Genomic DNA, 25,321 nt, shown 5'->3' with positions numbered 1-25,321 from the left:
CAATCCAGGTCACCGGTTCAATTCCATCTCCCAGCGTGGGAATTGAAACAATGGAGCAAGTTTCTTAAATTCCCTCTCCTCTGTCCACCCAGCAGTATTCATGTGTGCACCAGTTAGTGGATCGGAAGGTCAAATGTGGTGGGGTAACGTGGGTTCTCTATCTCTTCCTATTAAAATGCCACTGCAATTCCCTGTTCCTGACATTCAGAACTGGTAATCAATTCTGAAAATGGTTACCTGTTTACTAGTAACCATTTGACAACACTCATTAATATGACAATATTTAACAAAGCTGAAACATTCCTGAGCAATTACAATGTGAATATAGCATTCATCCTCATCACCGTGTAGAGTGAACTGTGCACCCCACGTTGCTTACCGGTGCTGAGCAGGTGAACCAGTGCATCCGAGTACTGCAGCATACGTATGGTGTACATCCACAGCTGCAGGCGAAAGGCATTTCCATCCGGGTTGTTTGGGTTGGCTAAGAACTTCTCCAAGCTGCAAATGCCGCTGTAGCACGGATCAAGGATGGACCTGTCACCCGTGATGTGGTCCCAGTAGTGCACATCCGCAGCTGGCAAATGCAGCATGTCTAGCACAAGTGGCAAAGAAAAAATATTACACGTGCTACTCACATTGATCGTTTTTGCGTGTAGAGGGCGCTCCATTAAATATGTAGTGGATCCAACTGAGTCGCAGACGTACTTCTTGGAGGTAACACATTTATTAACACCAACACATAACACAAAGGGGTTACTGCCCCTTTACCAGATAACCTATGGTGGTGGACCACCAGGCTAACTACGCTAGTTACTGGGAGTAGCTACAAAGGACAGGACCGTAGCTGGGGTCCTCATCCACGTGTTGGTGACTTCTTCTTGGACGTAGAACGTAGATCTTCAGATGACGACAACAACGCTGAACCCCGTTCCCTGTGCGGACCCGGTTTATATCCTCCTGGGACGTGGCTGGCCCCGCCCTTGGCCACGACCACCTTCGAGAAACCTCTTGTCGTTTCTCGACCCTTCCCGTAGGATCTCACCCTGGCACGTGACCACCCCCTAGCCCCCACCTGGGGCCCTTGTGTAGATCTTACTAGTCACGTGCCTTCCAGGGTCAACCAGAGTGCCATGGCCTAGGGTAACCTCATCCCATGGCGGACACTCTCACACTCCCCCTGTAGGAGTCGGCACTGCACGCCATGTGTGGTGCCACTGCGCTATCCCAGCACTCACCGAGCCCCCTCTAGGGCTGGTACTACACCCACCTACGGGGTGTCCGCGATGACAATGCATTGAACGCCATGCCTCGCTAGAGCCGGCACCACACGGTGACATCTGTGATGTTACTACATCACCCCCCCCCCCCTCCGTAGCACTCAGCCATCCCAGCTGTCAACTCCCCCTTTTAACGAACTAAGTAAGGTGATAAAAGTGAGTAAAAAGTGATTACCGCTATGTGTGCCTCAACAAGTAACAATAACCAATTAAATACCTAAACTCACCTATACAATATTTACACTACCTACAAATGTACATTAACAAAGGGGAGAAGGGTGTGAGTACAGAACAACACGAGTGAAAAAAACACTGTGCAGTGCACTGCGAACGCTCGGAATTCCCTTTATCGCTAACATCTCCCACCCTCACAGAGTAACAACACTCGCAAGCACAATAAGGGTTAGGTTCAGCCAATAACCGATACGGCTTACCGAGTGTGACAACCAACTGAGGAAGTCAGAGTGTGTGTGTGTGGGGATCACGAAACCCGAAGAGTTTTAGAACGAGTTCTTGTGGCCGAGCCTCCAGGGGAGGTGGACTTTCTCTCCCTGGAGGTCACGGGGGAAATATGCCATTGTCCCTTCGAGTCCGGCTCCTCACGAAGAGCAGTAGGCCGGGTTGACAGGTTCTCCTCTCCCGAATCCAGTGGAGATGGCGCAGGCGGCGGTGCTAGGGACGTCAGGCGAGCGGCACCTGGGGAAGGGGTTCATACAACTCCCCTGAGGACCACCTTCAGCGGGCACACACTCCGGCTCGCCGGACACATCTGACACTCGGCCCCTGTGGTGTGGAGATGAAATGAACTCGCATGGCGCAATGAAAGGTTTGAGGCGCGAGGGATGCACAAACGAACTCCGCTGCCCGAAGTAGATCTGGATACACTGTGGTCAAACAACCCAAATCACATCAACCAGCCCTCTCCAAGGTTTGAACAATTTGGGCGACGTACCCACCGGTACCTGTGGACAGTGCAACCAGGCTCTGTCCCCAGGCGCTCACTCATGCATAGAAACACAGGAACCCATGAGCCGCTCATTGGCCAATTGACGCAAACCGGAATCAACCCTAGAGGCTTCCCACGCTTCGGAAAGCTTCTGAAGGGTGACATTTTGGATTTAGCTTTGTTGGGCACGGCCTGTAACTGAATATCAATCGGGGGGTCGTGTTCTCTCCCGTACATAAAAAAAACGGTGAGTGGATGAGTGAGGGGCCATCCTATATGCAGATAGGACTCCGGGAATGTGTAATTCCTAGTCGAGTTGGGACTCGCTGACCTGGTGGCTCAACATGGACGTCAGAGTCCTGTGTAGGCGCTCAACCATGCCATCCGTCTGCAGGTGGTACGGTGATGTGCATACTTTCTTTGTTCCCAACAAATCGCACACCTCCCGCAACATCTTACAAGAAAACATTTTTCCCTGATCAATCAGAAGACGTTCGGGAGCGCCCTTGTCCATTACAGCCATTGAGGAATGCTTCAGTCATCGTCGCCGCTGACTGGTTGGGGAGCGGCCAGGCCACAGGCCATCGTGAAAAATACTCGACTCTCACCAGCAAGTACTTATTCCCACGAGGGGTAGTGGGGAATAGACCAAGGATGTCTAGCGCAACTAATTCGTTTACGCGGGAAACCTGAATCGTTTGTAATGGTGGACAACAGGGTTTCGCCGGCGGCTTCCGCCGCGCGCACTGCACACACCCTTTCAACAAATTCGCGGCATTCTCAGCCATGCCAGGCCAGAACAAGTCCAACTTAAGTGTGGCCAGCGTCTTATGCACACCTAGGTGCAACAAGCGCTAGTGTACCGCCAAAATTACCTTGCCCCACAGGGCAGTGGGCACAACGATGTTGTATTGGCGCAACCCTCCGTTCCAATGCATTAGCAATCCGCCTTTAAGAATGACAGAGGTAATACCCCGTCGATCCTCACCCCCTTCAGGCTCTCTGACACGGCGTCGCAATTTAAGCAGGGAAGTGTCCTCCACCTGGAGGCGCCCCCATTCTGCGTGGTCCAGCGTCACGCGCCGCCGGACCCTCGGCCCACTCAGATATTACCACGACAGCCGACGTCACGAGGGGAGGGGACGAGGGCTCAGCGACCGGCTTACAGCGCCCGGAGCCCGAAAAGCAGGCGCACCCGCCGCTCATTGGTAATCGCGACAGGGCGTCAGCATTCGTGTGACGGGAGCCCTTGCGATAAGTAACCTTAAAGGAGTAATCCTGGAGGACCTCCAACCAACGTGAAAGTTGGCCAAACGGCTGGTCAACACGTAGCGCGTACCGTAGCGCTGCGTGGTCAGAGCGCACTTCAAAGTGCCTACCATATATAGAACGCGAATCCTATGAAACTGTGTACCTCACCCACCGACATGGGGGTCGGCCAAGTTCGAACACACGCGGTTTTGTCCGGGTCAGTTGCAATGCCCGATTCACTTACTATGTGGCCAAGATATCGAACCGATTTCTGAAGGAAGTGACATTTCTGTGGTTTCAATTTCAGGTTGGCCGCACGTATTTTGAGAAAGACAGCGCGTAGCTGTTCCAGGTGTTCGTCAAGCGTATGGCTGAAAACGATGACATCGTCGGGGTATATCAAGCAAGTCCCACTGGAGACCAGCCAGGACCAGTCCCATTAATCGCTGGAACGCGGCCGGCGCAAAATGAAGACCCATCAGAAGCCGATTGAATTCGAACAAGCCTTGTGGTGTACGAAAGGCTGTCTTGGGTTTAGAGGCTTCGTCTAGTAGCAACTGCCAGAACCGGATAGGAGATCAAGGGTAGAAAAGAACCGCGCTCCGGCTAGAGCATCCAGTGAGTCATCCATTTGAGGTAAGGGGACGCATCAGCGACAGAGACCTTACTAAGCTTACGGAAGTCAACACAAAAGCGGAAGCTATCATCGTGCTTTTTAACGAGTACAATTGGTGCTCCCCTGGGCTGATGGACGGTTAAATAATGTCCGCGGCTAACATTTCGTCAATCGCCAGCCGAACGTATTCTTTTTACACAGGGCTCAGCCGGAAGGGATTCTTTTGGATGGGAGCGGTATTGCCCGTATCAATGTGATGACTCAAAAGCGTAGTGTGTCCAATATCAAATTTCCCTTTACTAAAAACATCTGAAAATTTGTGCAAAAGCACTCGCAGCTTCCCCCTCTAGACCTCGGACAAATCCGCATTCTCGGAACCCAACTTCTCCATCCACCCCTCATCAGATTTCTGGTGCGGCCGCGTATTCGACGCGGCACCCACATTGCCCACAATGCTTCCCTCAGGAAGCGCTGGCGACGCATGAGCTAGCACGGTACCTTCTTGGATGACCGGCGTGTCTAACCCTGCGTTAAGGACCTGAATGAAGGGCTGCTGGTCGTTGGATACCAACGTCTGCACCCCCACCAACGTCAAGCCACGACTGACTTTATTAACAGGACCCAAGATAATTCCTCCCGCCGTCACCCCCCGATCTAGCGGCTTCCGCAATCGTAGGAGAACCAACATTTGTGCGCCGGGGGGAATCCTCACCGTCCTACACGCAAGTGCTTGCACGGTAGCATTAGCCGTGTATAAGCGCGTGGGAGAAGGCAAAAATGCCATTCGACGGCCGGATGGTAATTCCAAGCACCCCTGGTCAATCAAAATTTTCAGGGGCATTCTTCCCAAAAAATCAGTCCCGAGCAAGCAAGGAATTGAAAGGGACGTCGAAACAAGAACCTGCCCTGTCAATGTAACATCAGCAATGCACACCTCCACTGTTATTTTCCCAATAATTCCCAATGAACCACCGTTTGTGGCGAAGCAGAGCATGAGGAACAACATTTAGGGAGTAAGATGTTATAAATCAATTCTGAAATGATGGTCGCTGATGCACCGGTGTCAACGAACATCCTAATTTACACCCCTTCTATCCGTCCAATAACAGCGGATGAACCTGCGGTCGCGGCCACCACTCGCTAGGCCAGCTCCGACCACTTACCCGGTCGGAGCATCCGGCCGGCCCAATCAACATCAAGATCCTCCCGCCCCGACGCGCGACCGGAACGAAACCCAAAAACACGAGATGAGTGAGGTGGTTTCAGGGGCCGAGTGAGGAATGTGTCGCGACTTGCCTTAGGGTGCAGTGGAGCGAAGGACGGTCGGGCGGATGACGGCGGTGGTCCGGGGAGTCATCGTCGCCGTACGCGGCAGCACGACGAGACGTGTCCCGGCAGACCGCAGCTGTAGCACACGATGGGGCTGCTCCCGGGACGAGGAGATGTCTTCCGCCGTCACTGGTCATCCGCCCGCCGCACAATGCTGTCCCCTCGCCCACCTCCACTCTGGGTCGATGTGCAGGCTGGGACGGGCTCCACGTCTTCAGGTGTGGGACACGGAACACGCCACCAACCCCTTGTGCCGTTGCAGGAGCTGGTGAGCCTGAATAAAATCGTCTTGGTTCTTGGTTATTTAGGTAAAGTCATGTGACTTTACCGAAAGAACCAAGACGATGAATCCCTGCAGTCACGAAAGCTTTAAATCGAAATTGAGCCTGAATGCATTTCGCCACTTTTGTAGTGGCATGGTTGAACATGATCACCACTATCTATAGCTGGCAGTGCTAGCTTGTGCCAGTAGGGAGCGGAAGGGAGAATGAACCTGATGGATAATGATGACGGGCCATTGGCCCGAGGCAATCCCTGGGGGGAGCATCGTGACCAACGGTCGGGACCCCAGACCCCAGGAAGGGGGCTGGGGGATAATGTCATTATTCAGGCCCTTGGAGAAGGTCCTGGAAGGAAGGCGTGGCTAGTCGCGGAGTGAGCCCGGACCTTGTATATAAGCCAGGGCCCTAAGCGGTCCCGGCAGTCATCGTCCGGCCGAAGACCGAAAAGCCTCACCTGGAGCCCTGAAGAGAAGAGCCCAATGGGTAGAGCCGAGCCCAATGGGCAGAGCCGAGCCCCTGGCTAGGGTCGGCTCGAGCTCGTACCAGTGAGAGCTCCAGCTTATAACCAGTGAAGACTCAAGAGAAAACTCAAGCCCCAACAGTGTAGGCGTAGTGATAGCCAGTAAGAGGCGAGCTAGCCCGGAGGAACTCCCTCCATAGAGTATTGGGTGAAAGGGGCCATTACCCCTTTGTGTTGTAGTCTGTTGGTGTTGCAATAAACGCGTTGCCTCAGAGTAAGCTTCCTCCAGTTACACCATTGGAACCTCATTTGCCAGTAAAAATATGATAATTGGGTTTTTACCCTTCTATCTGGCAACAAAACTGACACCTTTTTACAAGTAGCCATGTTTGCATAGACCACAATACCTGCAGTCATAATGCAAACAAAAAAACACAACTCTGATAATGTGCACTGTCCTTGAAGTTGATTGGTCCACACCCGAAACAGCTTTCCTTAGAGCAGGGTGTCCAAACTTTTTGCAAAGAGGGCCAAATTTTATAAAGTGAAGATGCCCGGCGGCCAATAGTTCCTTCCGACATTTTTACCACAAAATTTACGTGAAAATACACACTGTTATAAAACAATTATCATTGTTACAATTACCTTTATTTTTCAAATGACAATGTAACCAAATATAAGCCACTCAGGCAGACGTGAACAACTCTAAAAACACAATTCTGCCTTTCAGTCAGATAACATTGAACAAACTGTATAGAATACCTTAAATTTTCATGAGTTAAATATATTTGCCTCATGAACATTTTAAACAGGAGTTATAAGTAATGCAAAGTGGTCTGTTATCATTAAACTTTAAAACAAGTGAATTTTGCCCTCTCTCTTTACGTTGAAATCCTTAAACAAGGCATCCGTCTCTTTACAAATTAGACAAACAAAATTGCCTCGATTTCCAGTGAAGAAGTATTGTAATTCCTGCCACTCCTGAAAGCGGTGGCCCTCACTGTCAACTTTTCTCTTTTTTTTTTGCAGTCGCCATGGCAGAAATGATTCGAGGATTCGCGGCACGGATGCAACATTAGAGAGCATTAGAATGGTGCTGCCACCGTGTGGCGGAAGGAGGAATAACATCTTTAAAGTTTTATGATTTATAAGACCGAAGCTGCAGGCCGTATGAAATCTGACCGCGGGCCGTGATTGGCCCGCGGGCCGGACTTTCGACATGCCTGCCTTAGAGCCTAGTCTCACATGGGTTGGACCAGATGACGCCAAAAGGTGCACAACTCAAAGACAATGCGCCAGATAGAAGGGTAAAAAAACAATTATCATATTTTTACTGGCAAATGCGGTTCCAATGGTGTAAATGCTTACCCCGAGCTCTCATACTCTGATGGTGCATTGTCTTTGAGTTGTGCGCCTTTTGAAGTCATCTGGTCCAACCCATGTGAGACTAGGCTCTAAGGAAAGCTGTCTCAGGTGTGGACCAATCAACTTCAATGACAGTGCACATTATCAGAGTTGTGTTTTTTGTTTGCATTTCATTGGGATTAAGGTCTGGAGACTGGCTAGGCCACTGAAGGACCTTAATGTGCTTCTTCGTGAGCCACTCCTTTGTTGCCTTGGCCGTGTGTTTTGGGTCAATTTCATGCTGGAATACCCACCCATGACCCATTTTCAATGCCCTGGCTGAGGGAAGGAGGTTCTCACCCAAGATTTGACGGTACATGGCCCCGTCCATCGTCCCTTTGATGCGGTGAAGTTGTCCTGTCCCCTTAGCAGAAAAACACCCCCAAAGCATGTTTCCACCTCCATGTTTGACAGTGGGGATGGTGTTCTTGGGGTCATAGGCAGCATTCCTCCTCCTCCTCCAAACACGGCGAGTTGAGTTGATGCCAAAGAGCTTCATTTTGGTCTCATCTGACCACAACACTTTCACTCAGTTGTCCTCTGAATCATTCAGATGTTCATTGGCAAACTTCCGACGGGCATGTATATGTGCTTTCTTGAGCAGGGGGACCTTGCGGGCGCTGCAGGATTTCAGTCCTTCACGGCGTAGTGTGTTACCAACTGTTTTCTTGGTGACTATGGTCGCAGCTGCCTTGAGATTATTGACAAGATCCTCCCGTGTAGTTCTGGGCTGATTCCTCACCGTTCTCATGATCATTGCAACTCCACGAGGTGAGATCTTGCATGGATCCCCAGGCCGAGGGAGATTGACAGTTCTTTTGTGTTTCTTCCATTTGCGAATAATCGCACCAACTGTTGTCACCTTCTCACCAAGCTGCTTGGCGATGGTCTTGTAGCCCATCCCAGCCTTGTGTAGATCTACAATCTTGTCCCCGACATCCTTGGAGAGCTCTTTGGTCTTGGCCATGGTGGAGAGATTGGAATCTGATTGATTGATTGCTTCTGTGAACAGGTGTCTTTTATACAGGTACCAAGCTGAGATTAGGAGCACTCCCTTTAAGAGTGTGCTCTTAATCTCAGCTCGTTACCTGTATAAAAGACACCTGGGAGCCAGAAATCTTTCTGACTGAGAGGGGGTCAAATACTTATTTCCCTCAATAAAATGCAAATCAATTTATAAAATTTTTAACATTTTCTGGATTTTGTTGTTATTCTGTCTCTCACTGTTTAAATAAACCTACCATTAAAATTATAGACTGATCATTTCTTTGTCAGTGGGCAAAAGTACAAAATCAGCAGGGGATCAAATACTTTTTCCCTCACTGTATGAAACCAGAAGAGACCCGAGTCTGAGTCCAGCTCACATCCACCACTACCATCAGCAGCGATTATTTGAACCAGGTCCTGGGCCTCCCCTAGGTCGACTATCCTCTTTTTACATTCTCTTTGGTTCTTTTGGTAAATATGTCTCTGATCGTGTCCGCGAGCACAAGTCAGATTTGAAACACGGCAAAATTGAGTCTTCCGCCGTTGCCGATCATTGCTACAACGCGGTGGGCTCTCATGATATTGTTTTTTCCGAGACTAAGGTGCTCTGCAAACCCTCTGGCTACCATCAAAGGTTTGTACACGAAGCCATTCAGATATACAAACACAGACATAATTTCAACCGTGATGATGGGTACAAACTTAGTAATCATTGGAAAGATGTCATTAACCATTAAAAAAAGATTTAACTACACATTTTGGACCATCTTATCTGACGGGCACTATTTTACTTTACCGAGTGTTAACATCCCCAGCGTTTAACAGTACTCTCTTTTCTCGTATTTGATTGTCAGCCAACACTGGATAAAAACAACATAAGCATTAAATTTCGATTTAAAGCTTTCGTGACTGCAGGGATTCATCTTCTTGGTTCTTTCGGAAAAGTCACGTAGAAGGGAAGTAATAAAATAATAAAAATAAAACATAATAAAATAAAATAATTCTCACGACGTTTCGGCTACAACGCAAGCAGCTGCCTTCAGGTGAAGAATGAGACACTGCCAAGCTAGGAGCTTATATATAAGCTGGGTTGGAGGTGGAAGAGCACCTTAACAAAAAGAATAAGTTACAGCAGCAGATGTTAGTGTAAATGCGTTTGGTATTACCTTAGAGTCGCGGCATCTCTTCAGAAACGTGAGAGACTCGATTAGCTGAGCCTTCTAATCCCGGAGCTTGTTGAAGGATCTCAAAGTTATGTGGAAACCCTCCCCGTAGAGGCGGTTAAATTTCGATTTAAAGCTTTCGTGACTCCAGGGATTCATCTTCTTGGTTCTTTCGGTAAAGTCACGTAGAAGGGAAGTAATAAAATAATAAAAATAAACATAATAAAATAATTCTCACGACGTTTCGGCTACAACGCAAGCAGCCGTCTTCAGGTGAAGAATGAGACACTGCCAAGCTAAGAGCTTATATATAAGCTGGGTTCGAGTCTGTCACCTTTCTGAAGAGATGCGGCGACTCTAAGGTAATACCAAACGCATTTACACTAACATCTGCTGCTGTAACTTATTCTTTTTGTTAAGGCGCTCTTCCACCTCCAACCCAGCTTATATATAAGCTCCTAGCTTGGCAGTGTCTCATTCTTCACCTGAAGATGGCTGCTTGCATTGTAGCCGAAACGTCGTGAGAATTATTTTATTTTATTATGTTTTATTTTTATTATTTTATTACTTCCCTTCTACGTGACTTTACCGAAAGAACCAAGAAGATGAATCCCTGCAGTCACGAAAGCTTTAAATCGAAATTTAACCGCCTCTACGGGGAGGGTTTCCACATAACTTTGAGATCCTTCAACAAGCTCCGGGATAAGAAGGCTCAGCTAATCGAGTCTCTCACCTTTCTGAAGAGATGCCGCGACTCTAAGGTAATACCAAACGTATTTACACTAACATCTGCTGCTGTAACTTATTCTTTTTGTTAAGGCGCTCTTCCACCTCCAACCCAGCTTATATATAAGCTCCTAGCTTGGCAGTGTCTCATTCTTCACCTGAAGACGGCTGCTTGCATTGTAGCCGAAACGTCGTGAGAATTATTTTATTTTATTATGTTTTATTTTTATTATTTTATTACTTCCCTTCTACGTGACTTTACCGAAAGAACCAAGAAGAAAAAACATAAGCATTTTCGTTCTCTTCTATCAAGTGCACCAACATGTGCTTGTGCACAAACAGGTCCACGTCCACGTACCCCTCTCGTCCTCTCTTACACGTCGACGCCTACAAACACCTCTTTTAGCCCCCCCCCCCTCCCAATACGTTCCATTCATTGGCTACCACATTCTGATAAGCCCCCCCTCCCCCTTAACTTGTATTTAAGAACTTGCATCCTGGAATCCCTGCCTCACTTGATACAGCTAATCTGGCTGTGACGGTCCCACCTGATGATGGAGACTTGTGTTGCCTCCGAAACGTCGTGAATTTTATTATTTTATTTTTGTTAATTTTAATTTCATTTTTTACCTACGTGACTTTACCGAAAAAACTAAGAGTATGAATCCTTGCAGTCACGAAAGCTTCAAATCTAGAATCTTTCGGTAAAATCACGTAGGTTTAAAATAAAATAAATCACGACGTTTCGGGCGCAACACAAGCATCGGTCATCAGGTGGGAAAGCATGGTCTGCTGCTGAGGCAGACTGTTTTAAAAGGTTTGAAATGGGTGTAGCCCAAGGGTCATAAAGAAGTGGCCAGGGCTAGTGATGTTAATGTGAGAAATTAGCATGCAACTGTCGAAAAGGAGAAAAAGAGCGGCCACCTCGACGAGGGAGTGGAACTCAACGGGTGTAATCTAAAGGGCCTGTGAGTATGAGAGTGCAATCCAAAATACATGTGAGCATGAGAGTGCAATCCAAAGGCATGAGAGTGCAATGCAATGGACATGTGAGCATGAGAGATCTAAGAGAGAGGCAGAGAGACACAGAGAATCGAAATAACAGCTGACATTAACATGCTAATCTCTCTTACATTGGGGAAACGAAACGTCATGTCTCCGATCGTGTCCACGAGCACAAGTCAGATTTGAAACACGGCAAAATTGAGTCTTCCGCCGTTGCCGATCATTGCTACAACGCTGTGGGCTCTCATGATATTGTCTTTTTCGAGACCAAGTTGCTCTGCAAACCCTCTGGCTACCATCAAAGGTTTGTACACGAAGCCATCCAGATATACAAACAGACATAACTTCAACTGTGATGATGGGTACAAAGTGAGTAATCATTGGAAAGATGTTATTAACCATGTAAACAAGATTTAACTACACATATTTGTACCATCTTATTTGACAGGTACTATTCTACTTTACCGAGTGTTGACATCCCCAGCGTTTAACAGTACTGCTTTTTGTATTTGGATTGTCAGCCAACACTGGTTAAGTCGAAGTGCACCGATTGTTCTCTTGTAGCCCCGCCCACCCCCCCCCAACACATTCTATTCCCTGGCTACCACATTCAGATAAGTCTCTTGGAATTTTGCCTCACTTGATACAGTAAATTTAGCTGCGACGGTCCCACCTGATGACAGAGACTTGTGTTGCCTCCGAAACGTCGTGATCTATTATTTTATTTCTATTATTATTTCTAGTATTTTATTATTTATTTTTACTTATGTGAATTACTGAAAAAACCTGAGAGTATGCTAATCTCTCACATTAACATAGCCACTTGCGTGCCCTCTAATTTCTCACGTTAACATGAAGCTAATCCCTCACCAACATAGCCACTTCCGTGCCCTCGTCGAGGAGGCTGCTCTCCTAGCTTACATTTACATGCTAATTTCTCACATTAGCATCATGCTAATCCCTCACATTGACATAGCCACTTCCATGCCCTCATCTAGGAGACCGATCTCCTATCTTACAGTTACATGCTAATTTCTCACATAAACATCACTAGCCCCGGCCACTTTTTGATGACCCGTGGGCTACACCCATTTCAAACATTTTAAAACAGTCTGCTTCAGCAGCAGACCACGCTTTCCCACCTGATGACGGACGCTTGTGTTGCGCCCGAAACGTCGTGATTTGTTTTATTTTATATCTACGTGACACTTTTAACACTTACATTCAATATGAAGCGCTATCACGACTCAATTAACTAATCACAGGGCATGGGTAAGCAGTATCTTACCCAGTTTTTTGGCGAGCTCTTTGGCCAGCGTTCTCTTGCCAGTGGCCACGTTCCCCTCCACCACAACCAGCTTGCTATTTGGCTTGAAGTTGTCCTGGATCCTCTCGCCCATGAGGTACGCCAACCAGCCGCGTCTGCCGCATCGTGCGCTTGAATGCACGGATGCCTGCTTATCAAACAAGTCATTCGCAGTGAGCGGGGCAAGTGCTCAGGCGTTCGCTTGAATGGTAATAAAGATTACACTTTGAATCATAAACGAAAAAAACACACTCGTGAGAACGCCTGAAAATTTTCAGGAAGAACCAAACTTCGAATGCACGTAAATTGGATAATTGGTGATAGTTTGTGGATCGTTGGTAGCAATTGGAGTCGTTTATTGAGGATTTGTTGGAGAGCCTGTAGAGTGTAGAGGGGCTCGTAGTCAGAAGTGAGTCACTGAACGGAGAGCAATTAGAGAGTCAGTAGAGAGTCACAGGTCAGGAGAGTCAGTAGAGAGTCACAGGTCAGTAGAGAGTCACAGGTCAGGAGAGTCAGTAGAGAGTCACAGGTCATTAGAGAGTCAGTAGAGAGTCACTGGTCAGGAGAGTCAGTAGAGAGTCACATGTCAGGAGAGAGTCAGTAGAGAGTCACTGGTCAGGAGAGTCAGTAGAGAGTCACAGGTCAATAGAGAGTCACAGGTCAGTAGAGAGTCAGTAGAGAGTCACAGGTCAGGAGAGTCAGCAGTCACAGGTCAGGAGAGTCAGCAGTCACAGGTCAGTAGAGAGTCAGTAGAGAGTCACAGGTCAGGAGAGTCAGTAGAGAGTCATAGGTCAGTAGAGAGTCCGTAGAGAGTCAAAGGTCAGTAGAGAGTCACAGGTCAGTAGAGAGTCACAGGTCAATAGAGAGTCAAGAGAATCAGAGGTCAGTAGAGAGTCAGTAGAGAGTCACAGGTCAGTACAGAGTCAGTAGAGAGTCACAGGTTAGTAGAGAGTCAGGAGAGAGGCACAGGTTAGTAGAGAGTCAGTAGAGAGTCACTGGTCAGGAACGTCAGTAGAGAGTCACAGGTTAGTAGAGAGTCACAGGTCAGTAGAGAGTCACAGGTCAGTAGAGAGTCAGTAGAGAGTCACTGGTCAGTAGAGAGTCAGTAGAGAGTCACAGGTCAGGAGAGTCAGTAGAGTCACAGGTCAGTACAGAGTCAGTAGAGAGTGACAGGTCAGGAGAGTCAGTAGAGAGTCACAGGTTAGTAGAGAGTCACAAGTCAGTAGAGAGTCACAGGTCAGTAGAAAGTCACAGGTCAGTAGAGAGTCACAGGTCAGTAGAAAGTCACAGGTCAGTAGAGAGTCAGTAGAGAGTCACAGGTCAGTAGAGAGTCAGTAGAGAGTCACAGGTCAGTAGAGAGTCACAGGTCAGGAGAGTCAGTAGAGAGTCACTGGTCAGTAGAGAGTCAGTAGAGAGTCACTGGTCAGTAGAGAGTCAGTAGAGAGTCACAGGTCAGTAGAGAGTCACAGGTCAGTAGAGAGTCAGTAGAGAGTCACAGGTCAGTAGAGAGTCAGTAGAGAGTCACAGGTCAGGAGAGTCAGTAGAGAGTCACAGGTCAGTAGAGAGTCACAGGTCAGTAGAGAGTCACAGGTCAGTAGAGAGTCAGTAGAGAGTCACAGGTCAGTAGAGTCAGTAGAGAGGCACTGGTCAGTAGAGAGTCAGTAGAGAGTCACAGGTCAGTAGAGAGTCACAGGTCAGTAGAGAGTCAGTAGAGAGTCACTGGTCAGTAGAGAGTCAGTAGAGAGTCACTGGTCAGTAGAGAGTCAGTAGAGAGTCACAGGTCAGGAGAGTCAGTAGAGAGTCACTGGTCAGGAGAGAGTCAGTAGAGAGTCAGTAGAAAGTCACAGATCAGTAGAGAGTCAGTAGAGAGTCAGTAGAAAGTCACAGGTCAGTAGAGAGTCAGTAGAGAGTCACAGGTCAGGAGAGTCAGTAGAGAGTCACTGGTCAGTAGAGTCAGTAGAGAGTCACAGGTCAGGAGAGTCAGTAGAGAGTCATAGGTCAGTAGAGAGTCAGTAGAGAGTCACTGGTCAGTAGAGAGTCACAGGAGAGTCAGTAGAGAGTCAGTAGAGAGTCACAGGTCAGTAGAGAGTCAGTAGAGAGTCACAGGAGAGTCAGTAGAGAGTCAGTAGAGAGTCACATGAGAGTCAGTAGAGAGTCACAGAAGAGTCAGTAGAGAGTCACATGAGAGTCAGTAGAGAGTCACATGAGAGTCAGTAGCGAGTCAGGAGTATGGGGAGGTCAGGAGAGACACAGGCCCGGGGCCTTGTCCCCGTCACCTTGAACGCGGCTCTCCCCTCCAGCACGGGGCCCAGAAGCGGCCTCGCGGCGGCGCTCGTCCCGCGCACGAGCAGAGCGGCTGCCAATGACGCCGCCATCGCGCGCTGCTGCTGCTGCTGCCGCTGCTGTTGCTGTAGCCGCTCGCTCCGCAACCTCGACCTCAGTTCCCACGGAGCTCGACTCTGCTCCCTCACGCGGATCCAGGCCCCGAGCCGTGACGTCGAACCCACGGTGACGTAATCACGTAGCGATACGCGATGACGGGAGGGCGATACGTGGTGATGTCATCACGCACAGCGAATTTGCGGTGACGTAATCACGTAGCGATACGCGATGACGGGAGGGCGATGCGTGGTGATGTCATCACGCACAGCGAATTTGCGGTGACGTAATCACGTAGCGATACGCGATGACGGGAGGGCGATGCGTGGTGATGTCATCACGCACAGCGAATTTGCGGTGACGTAATCACGTAGCGATACGCGATGACGGGAGGGCGATACGTGGTGATGTCATCACGCACAGCGAATTTGCGGTGACGTAATCACGTAGCGATACGCGATGACGTCTCTATGCACAGCGATCCACGGTGGCGACTATCGATTAAAAACACGCGACCCGAGTGTGGCTGCAGCTCTCAGTCCATCAATTGAATCGATTTTTAATAATCTCGGTGATGTAGCGAATCGTCGCTGACGAGCGAGAGAAGCTCCGTGCGACTGTGAGGGCGACTTGCGGTGGTGGCGAATCGAATCCTTCCTCACCCCGCGAGAGACACCGAGACGCTGACGCGGCCGCCTCCGTCCGCCAGCGAAGGGGGCAGCAGCAGCAGCAAGACGCCGCCATGGTGATTACGGCTCTCTCCTGCTGCTCCGTCCTCCAGTCAGTGTGTGCAAAGGCCTCTCTCTGGTGCCTCGTGCAAGCCTGTCACACCATCCCGTAGTCGGGTCCATGCGGCGGGCACAATGTTTCGTGTCTATTTGTGATGGAACTTTGTTAGTTGATCGTTGAGATGGAACGGGGTGACCAATACGGTCTGAGTTGGTCTGTAATAAGGTAGGCACTGACTAAGGGTTGACAGGTATGTTCATTTAAACGCGAGGCTTTTGAGAATGCGGTGGTATTGACATTCGAGACGGACTGTGCCTTGTGTAGTTCGCAGTGCTTGAGACACACAAGCCGACTTGGTGACCCAACCCAGCGACGGTATAACCTCAATCCTTGACGATAGTTTAAGGGCCATAATCGTTTTTGGTGAGATCGCGTAAATCTAAATGTGTTAAACCCGTCACCACCCGACAAAACAGCCAATTAGCAAGGGTTGTCACGTAAACAAACATGCCAATTAGTTACACGAGTTGAGCACACCGGTGTTGGAGAGTTGTAAACGTTTACTCTGACGTGACAAACCTTCTTGCTAATTGGTGGTGGCGGGTTTAACGACACATTTATATTTATGCGCTCTAACCCCCCAAAAAAGCCTCTGTTATGGCTAATATTGTTCACTAAAGCCTCCAATGTGTCGAACAGTATAAAGAGCATCCAGAGACGGCAGCTGTTCCCGTGAGGCACACGCGGCTTGGCACGCAGCCTGCGAGCGGCCCGCTCGTGTGATGGCTTTGCGCGCCATCCCGACCGGGGTCATTGAACGAGCAGAATTTGGCCTTCCCTCGTACACAACGTCCACTGCGCAGTCGACGGCGCGTGGTATGTTCTGGTGAATACACCTTGCAGTGATGACCAGGGCGTGCTGCTGAGTACGTACCGTCAACAGAGACAAAGATCCCCCCCCCCGTGTGTAGCTCGTAAGAGACTTGGGGCAAGTGCTGTTCGCGAGTCGCATCTAAGGCCGGCATGAGGGTGTGGGTGGCAAGCACCACGCCCAGCCGCCTTTGTCTCCCCAATGGCGATGTTTACTACACCGCACCAGGTACTCAATTTGAGGCCGAGTCAACCTAGTGGCCCTACACACACACCAATACCCGCCATTCGCCACTAAGTGATGGTGACATCACCACGGTGCCTGTGCCAGGCCAGGTGCACTCTGAGGTGTTGTATGTGTTGTGATTATGAAATTTGATGAAAATAATAAAAATTAATAATTTTCCGAAAAATGCGCAAATCGCATTAATTATGATAGTGTGTGTATTAATACGCATAAATTATGATAATGCGTGTGATTATATGCATAAATTATGATAATCGTAGTAATTTATGCGGAGGCTTGCGATTATGTTAATGTGTGCAGTTACGATAATTTGCTTAGTTTCGTTTATCCAGGGTTATCAATCAGGATAACACGATTATCATAGATTCATTTACCGATTATCCTAGTGTGTGTTATAATATTTTAGGTCTCCATTTTCATATCTCATCACAGGATACAGTTGTCAAGAATAAGACAGTTTTGCATGGACTTGGAAGGAACACTCGATATGCTTCTGGATTACAATTTTATTCTAACAAGCACGTGACATTCTATCATGCAGGTCAAACATGCGTCAATAATTCATGGGCAAGATTATGCAATTAACTAATATGAACGACAAAAACTTATGCAGTTGTGACATTATGCAATTATGCAATATGAATAACGAAAACTCTTATGCATTTGACTAAAATGAATGAATAAACACTTATGCATTTAGCTAAATTGAATAACTAAAAATTCTTATGCATTTGCGATATTATGCATTAACTAATATGAATAACCAAAACTCTTATGCAATTACGAGATTATGCATTTGACTAAAATGAATGAATAAACACTTATGCATTTAACGAACTGAATGACTAAAAATTCTTATGCATTTGCGATATTATGCATTAACTAATATGAATAACCAAACTCTTATGCAATTACGAGATTATGCATTTGACTAAAATGAATGAATAAACACTTATGCTTTTAACGAACTGAATGACTAAAAATTCTTATGCATTTGCGATATTATGCATTAACTAATATGAATAACCAAACTCTTATGCAATTACGAGATTATGCATTTGACTAAAATGAATGAATAAACACTTATGCATTTAACGAACTGAATGACTAAAAACACTTCTATCAATTGTAACCTCTACTTTTCTACCAGGCATCATTAGTTCGCCCATGTATTGATCACAATCGGCGACTGGTCGAGTTTGAAAACAAGCATGACACACTTCATATGGCGGTAATAAAAAGCACTTATTGTATCCCAGAGGCGAAAGTATATGTCAATAGATTCATCGGCAAGTCTAAAATCCTTTTTAACGGAATGTTTGATACAATGGTGGGTGAGGGCGTGTGGGCGCGAGAGCGAATCTGGCTCTGTTGTAATTAATTCTTCGGCGAGACTCTGGGACAAAGGAAACTGGTTTGACAAGATATTCTCTCTCTGTGTTCGGTCGATTCGTAATGAGGATTCCGAGAGTTTGAGTTTGCCTTGACGAGTCTATTGATCGCCTATGTGATGAGCGGAACAAGGGAAAGACACGGTAACAACTTTACTCTTATAACCGACGGACTCTTAATCACTCGATGGGCCGCGATTCCGCATGGCCAGCTGATGGTTCATGTAGTTGATAATCAGTCTTCTGATAATTGACTAGGGTTGATACGATGGTAAGGGTGAACTAGATGGGATAGTCTCACAGGTGAGTGGGGCGTCAATGCGTGCGTGTGTGGGTCTATTGGTGGGGGAAGTTGTGGGTACGAACGACTTTCGGAGAAGGACCCTCTGGCTTGCGCAGCTGCGGTGAGAGGGTGAGCGGCTCGCTTTCCGACTCCTTTCTTGGCTGACCCCGTACGATGACTGACGCGCGGCCACGCTCGTTTGCGTGGTCAGGCGATGCACCTCGGCGTGGCGACACGGCAGGGGAGCTGGACTCGTACACTCGTGTGCGGCAGGCGATGCACCTCGGCGTGGTGACACGGCAAGGGCGCCTGGCTCGTACACTCGTGCGCGGCAGGCGATGCCTCGGCACCGCGCGATCCTCGTCCTTCTGGATGACGAAAAGCTTCTTCGTTGGCGGCGACGAGGAGAGATGGTTGTCGCCCTGGAGAACTCTGGTGGGGCCTTAGCCCGGAGACGAGATGAGATGTAGGCCGGAGCTCGTGAAGATCTGTGGTGGAGCCGAAGATGGGCTCGTAGCCCGGATGATATGTGTGTTGGAGCCGAAGCCCGGACGATATGTGATGGGGGCCAGAGCCCCTGACGAACTGTGATGGAGGCCAAAGCCCCTGTCGATCTGAGTTGTATGGATTTTCCTTCGGTTTATATCGGAAAATTCCACTCGGCTCCCCGAGTTGTTCAAAAGCTGTGTCATAAAACCTTCCTGTGGGGGTGGACCATCTGCGTCCGTGTGTGTGTCCGTTCGTGTGTTTCGCGTGCGTGTTTGTCCGTGTGTTTATTAGCTTTGAAGACACAGCTGTGTGTGTCGTTCTGGAAGAAAGGGGGTGGGGGCCTCGTGTCGGCTGCTTCAGAAGTTATCCATTAGCCAGACCGATGATTCGCGTTGAGTTAAAAAAAAAACATTCGAATCCATGTTTTGTTACTGAATAACATTTGTCGCGAAAACCTACGCGTTAAGCGAGCTTAACTATTCACTCCCTTGCTCTGGGATCACATCCTTTGTCTCACACAGCTTAAGTTGGTTTGGTTTGGAAGTTGAAATGCGACTTATTTGCTGCTTGGTTATGCCGAAACAGTGTTCACGATGTTTCATCGTGACCCGATCTCCCATGGAAATGTCATTTCCTGGTTTGTGCAATTTTTGCTGTCCGTGTTGTGGGAAGACAAAGGCGGTTGTTTCCACGGTGGGAGCACCCGGCGTGTTTATTTATTCGAAGGCGTGTGTTAATTCCCTTTGAGCCCTTGCCCCAACTTTTATGGGTGTCATTTCCTGGCTTGGTGCCTGTGTGTCGTGATCCTCTCGGAAAGACAAAGGCGGCCGTGTTGCTCGCTTCCCATGGGTGTTGTGTTTGGTTAATTTTGAGAGCCTTCTCCGCCCTTGATTCCTCTTCTACTTTAATTCCGTACTTATTATTTGACTTCTTGTGATTATTTGATCTGATATCCCGGCTAGGAATTTTGTTTTGGAGCGAAATCGATGCCATAATTATTCTTTGATGCTTCGGCCCGGCCGTGTAGATATTCTTTAAAGGTAAATAATGTCAGTATTTATTAACAATGATGGGTCGCGATTCTGGTTTTGCTTGTCGTCTGGTTTTCAATTGGAGTGAGGATGGATACTGTTTGCTTAATCTTTATGGTTAAGTTGGTAACTTGTGTATTTAATATGGTTCAAGGACCCATCTGTGCTTTTTGTCGTCGATGCTGTTTCTTTGTTAAGAATATAATTATCTCTTCCTCCGTGTCTCCTGGTTCTGCAACCCCCCGCCTGCAATTCCCCCCCTCCCTTGTTCCTCTTGTGTGAATTTAGGGGAGTTTTTTTTTTATTACCTTATTGCCCCCCCTTTCATGTCCTCTTTCCTTTGAAATGAGGTATGCGCGCATCTGTGGAAGTGTGGGGGCCTCTGTGGAAGTGTGGGGGCGTGTTCGTTCCCACGTGGCCGCGTCTATTAAAAAAAACGATATTATCTATGTTGGCAGAATAATTCTTAAAAAAAAAATATTTAAAAAAAATAAAAAGGGGGCATATACACAACAGTCCGCCCTTTTGAAAATTATCAGGGGTCGATTTGGCCACTGGCGAATTTTCAAACAAAGTAATGCCCCCCTTTTTTTTTTTGTCATGAATCCCATCAGCCGCCCTTACTCTCGGCGGTTATTCTTACGACGCGCGTGCACGTATTACGATCTTAACCTTATTACATTTGAAATAAGCAAAGAAAATAAACAACACGTTGAACATCGATATTGAGTTACATCGGTTCTCATGCATCATAACTACGGCGAATATAAATGTTGTTTTTTTTTTTTTTTTTTTTTTTTTTTTTTTTTTTTTTTACGCTTGGTAGCGGTTTCGGTGGTTATTTCTTACAACGCGCGCGCAAGTATCACAGTCTTAACATGGTTATATTTGAAATAAGCTAAGAAAAGTAAGGAAGAGGGAGGGAGAGAAAAAAAAAAAGGTACATTCTACTGGTTACGTTTCCTAGGGGTTGCGGTTACTGTGGCTTCTGTCAGTTGACCTGCCCTCCCCCTTTTCCTGTTTTTTTTTTTTTTTAGGCCTTGGTTCCTCCTTTGTTCCTGGGCTCGAACGGTATGTGCTTTGTGCCTGCGATTAGTCTTTTAAGCTTGGCATTCATCTTGGACACGTGGTATGCTAGGGTTAGGATAGCCATGGCTAGTATGATCATTCCAGTTGCTCCGGTGATCCCCAGTCCCATCTGTTGATTTCGCTGGTGTCCGAATTCATCGGTTGCCCAGGTGAGGTCAGTGACGTTAATTTCTGAATCACTGATGGCTAGTCTCACGGTGTGGAATTCTTTACTGTTTAATAGGTTCGACAGGGCGTTGCTTATTTCAAACTTGTGGCTCCTGAATATGTTTACTGTTTCTACATCTGCTTGATGTAGGCCTTTGTCCAGATTATATAGTACTTTATCCCCTATGTGTACGAATGTTCCTTTTGGTACCGTGACTAGCACGACAGGGCTTGGTATCGGAACTTTCATGGTAACGGAATGTCGATCGGTGGAAATGGTTGCTGTATCCAGAGGCGTGCTGACTAGCCACTGGGCATCAGCTATCATGGCCACTGTTTCGGTTCTTTCTTTAGGTTTACTTAGTTTGAACTTGCAGGTCTCTTTGAGGCTTTGGGTCGCCAGTCCGCACATTATTTCAGCTGTATTGATTAGGAAGGGTTTGCCTGGACAGAGCCAATGGACGTCTTTCATTATCTGGCACATGGTTAGGTCGGGTACTAGGTATTTCAGGGGGCTTTCTTCTTGGTAGGCTATTACGGAGGGTGTCTCCATTTTGGAGTAAATGTCATTTCTCCATGTACCCACATTTAATACTGTTCGTAATCGGTATACCTGTTCGGGTTTGACTAGTGGCAAGTTTAACAGGAACGCCAGTTGTCTGGTTTGGGGGTTCACATATATAGGTGTGGCTGTACCCATGTTAAATGCAATTTGTACTTGTGTTGTACTGATTCTTTCTAGGGAGGCTGTTTGTAGCACGTTTTGTATCAGCGTTGGAGTTACCAGATACGAGGGAATTTGACCTTGGATTAGATCACTGATGCTTCCGCTGATGCTACGCAACAAGTCTTGGATTACCCATTGGATTGGTTGTCGAAGATTTTCGTCTTCATATAGGTCTCGGAGTGTATGCCCCAGTTCTTGGATGGTTAAGTTCAACATGGCTGAATGTAGGTTGACCAGAACTATGGTGTCTCTAAGGGTGGAACCCATTTCGATTAAGTTTTTTTCTTGGTGACGGATTTGTCGGCGGATTTGCAGCATATCGAGTTGTAGGTTTTCGATGCCTTGCGTGAGGTGTCCAATTTTCACGGCGTTGGATATAGATACTCCTAATGTGATTAGGGAGCTAAAGCCGGACAGGACTCCGAAGGCCACTCCCAGGCCGATCGATCTCTTGGTCCGTGTGGTGTTGAACGTGACGGGGGGAAGTATCATGGTTCTCTGTAATTGCTCCAGGATCGTTTTGATATTCAGTTGGCTGTATTTTAGGAAGCCATGGTACCAAACTATGGTTTCTGTGGTGGCCGAGGATGGTAACTTCCCGAAATGTCTCTCTACTGCCAGGGCAGGGTCTAATGTAACATAGACTTGTTGGGTTACTATTTTCGTTTCAGTTACTAGGAAACCGGAAGAATCTCTCAGCATCACCCCGGATTCTGGTCCTGGCTTGAGTAGGTCTTGGCTGCCTTCTAGCTTGGTGATGCACGTTAGCAGGAGCGTGAGTAGGAGGGCTGCCATTTCCTGGAAAACATTTATACGTTGTTTTAATGTGATATCCCCACTCCTTAGTTTCTTCCCCCCTTTTATTGTACCGTTACATTTACTTCCCTGGTTCCATCTGCACAGGGTACAACTTGATTTGGTTGATGTGTACCCACTTGTATTGCTGCTCCCTCCCCGTCTTTGTAATTTTTAATTGGTACACGACTGGGGATATTTTGTCAACAATCTCGTATGGTCCTGTCCAGGAAGGGAGGAATTTCCTGCATTTTTGTTTTCTTTTCTCGTAATTGAGGTACAACACCTGATCTCCTAGCTGATATTCTGCATGGCTAGCTTTTTGGTCGTAGTATGCTTTGCTCCCTTGAGCCTCGGCTTGCAATTTGTCTCTGACCATCGCGAACGTGTTCTGTAGGTGGCTGTTCAATCCGGTTATGTATTCCGTCGGTGTCATTGCCGTCGTGACCTCGTCCTCCACTGGAACGTATAGCAGGTGTACTGGAAGGGTCATCTGTCTTCCGGTCATGATCTCGAAGGGTGTCCTGCCTGTCGCCCGGTTGGGGGTGGCTCTAATGGCCATCAATACTAGGGGTAGTTTTGTGTCCCAGTCGCGTCCGGTAGTGGACACATATTTTTTTAGGAGGCTCACAATGGTCCTGTTGGCTCTTTCCACCTGTCCTGAGGATTGTGGGTGGTATGCGACATGTAGTTGTCTTTTTACTCCTAATGTCTTCCACACTTCTGCAATTACATCGGCTGTGAAGTGGCTTCCTTTGTCAGAATCGATGGTTGACGGTAGGCCCCATCTACTGAATATCTGGTTGACCAGTAGGGTAGCTGTCGTCTCCGCGGTGTTGTTGGGGGCTGGTAAGCACTCCACCCACTTGGAAAAGGCACAGGTTACAGTCAGCATGTATTTGTTTCCTTTGGTTGATCTGTTGACAGGTCCTATCCAGTCGATTTGTAGGTTAGACCAAGGGAAGTCTGTCCCCCTTTTCTGTAGGGGTGCTCGGTGTTGTGAGTTCGTTGGTTGGTATTTGCAACACACGAGGCAGTTGGACACATGCTTGTGTACGTCTTCACCCATTTTGGGCCAGTAGGCCACCTGTCGCAACATCTGTCCTGTGTTCATCTCGCACCGATGTCCGCTACATGGTTCATCGTGGGCGTGTTGTAGCATTGTGTCCCGATATTGCAAAGGAACTACCCATCTGGTTTTTCCGTCTTTTTCGTTTGTGTATACCAGTAGCCCTTTCCGCATTGAAAATCTTCTGACTTGGTTATGCATGGTCTCGAGTTCCTTGTTGTTGTCCAGGTTGTCTGTCGTGATTGGTTTTCCTGTCGGATCCTGGATATGGTCGGCTAGCGTCTTTATTGTTTCGTCCTCTTGTTGCATTCTGATCAGGTCTTCGGGAGGCTGTGTATTGCTCAAGTGAGCTCTGGTCCCAGTTTCTGCTGAGTTCTTCCCGCTTCTTGTGACCAACCCTATAACGACAGAGTCTGAGTTCGTCGGCTCTTCTAGTCTGTTAGGTTTGGGTTGGTCTTCTAGTTTCCAGGGGGTGCCTTCCAAGCTTCCTAGTTTTGCTAGGGCGTCTGCTCGGTCGTTCCCCGCCTTCTCCTGGCCTGGTATCTTGGAGTGCCCTTTTACTTTCCTCCAAAATATCTTCATGTCGTTCTGCTGGATCATAGTGTCTATGGCCTCGAACAGTTCTCGATGGTGGATCGGTCTATTCCTATGGTTCTTCATGCCATTTTTCCTCCATATGGGTAGGTGGTTTAGGAAGCTGTATTGTACGTAGTCAGAATCGGTGCACACCACCATGGTCTGTATCTTGTTATCGGCTGCCATTTGGAGGGCAATGTGTACCCCAGCTAGCTCTGCATACTGGTTTGACTTCGGTCCCAGCTGGAACCCCTCTTGGATACCTGTGAGTGGTCCGGATTCCCACATGATTCCTGCTCCGGCGTGGAGCTTGTTTTCTTTCATTTTGGCACATCCATCGATGTACACCTTTGGTATGTTGGCACATGTTTCTTTGTCAAAGGGGAGGTGCTGGCTGTCATCGGGAGGTACCCCTACGTCGTGTGCTCCTACGGTCTCTAGGGTGCAATCGTGTAGATCGGCAAGTCCTTGGGCTACTGGGCTTTTCTTATTTTTCGCGTATTTTACTGTGATTGGTAAACCTTGGAGAGTCAGTGCCCAATTGGCTATTCGGCTGCTGGTCACGCGGCCCTCCCGAATCTTCTTGCTGTTGAGATACGCCAAGGATTCATGATTTGTTTCCAAGATGATCTTTTCCCCATTCAACAAGTTCCGAAAATGTTGTATAGCCCAGATGTTTCCGAATATTGCCTTCTCACATTCGGAGAATTTTGTCTCTACTCCCCGGAGTGCTTTACTGGCATAG

At 47.7% G+C, this 25,321-nt stretch overlaps 2 protein-coding genes across 6 annotated transcripts in view; one reads left to right on the top strand and one right to left on the bottom strand.

The window, feature by feature from the left end:
• NDUFA10 (NADH:ubiquinone oxidoreductase subunit A10) overlaps positions 1 to 15,272 on the bottom strand; it is a 28,966-nt gene extending 13,694 nt beyond the window's left edge. Inside the window, exons 1-3 of the mRNA XM_061563677.1 lie at positions 15,031 to 15,272; positions 12,737 to 12,902; positions 380 to 595 (exon numbers count right to left, since the gene is read on the bottom strand). Coding sequence (XP_061419661.1) covers positions 380 to 595; positions 12,737 to 12,902; positions 15,031 to 15,129 — 481 coding nt within the window. The 5' untranslated portion in view covers positions 15,130 to 15,272. The remainder of the gene's footprint in view (positions 1 to 379; positions 596 to 12,736; positions 12,903 to 15,030) is intronic.
• Positions 15,273 to 15,614: 342 nt separating this feature from the next.
• UFSP2 (UFM1 specific peptidase 2) overlaps positions 15,615 to 25,321 on the top strand; it is a 67,609-nt gene continuing 57,902 nt past the window's right edge. For 2 of the 5 annotated variants that reach the window (XM_061563676.1, XM_061563672.1), the window contains exon 1: positions 15,615 to 15,878. Coding sequence is in view for 3 of the 5 variants with exons in the window: in XM_061563672.1 (XP_061419656.1) it covers positions 15,876 to 15,878 (3 nt within the window). In the remaining 2 variants the exon portion in view is untranslated. Of the gene's footprint in view, positions 15,914 to 16,832; positions 16,962 to 25,321 lie in introns of those variants that run through there. The other 3 variants (XM_061563675.1, XM_061563674.1, XM_061563671.1) reach the window with 3 other exon arrangements.

Source organism: Lethenteron reissneri, chromosome 32, assembly GCF_015708825.2.
Source record: "Lethenteron reissneri isolate LAM-NWPU_2019-01 chromosome 32, ASM1570882v1, whole genome shotgun sequence".
NCBI classification, from domain to species: domain Eukaryota; kingdom Metazoa; phylum Chordata; class Hyperoartia; order Petromyzontiformes; family Petromyzontidae; genus Lethenteron; species Lethenteron reissneri.
The sequence above is the reverse complement of the archived record's forward strand: the minus strand, read 5'-3'. Positions and strand labels throughout refer to the sequence as shown.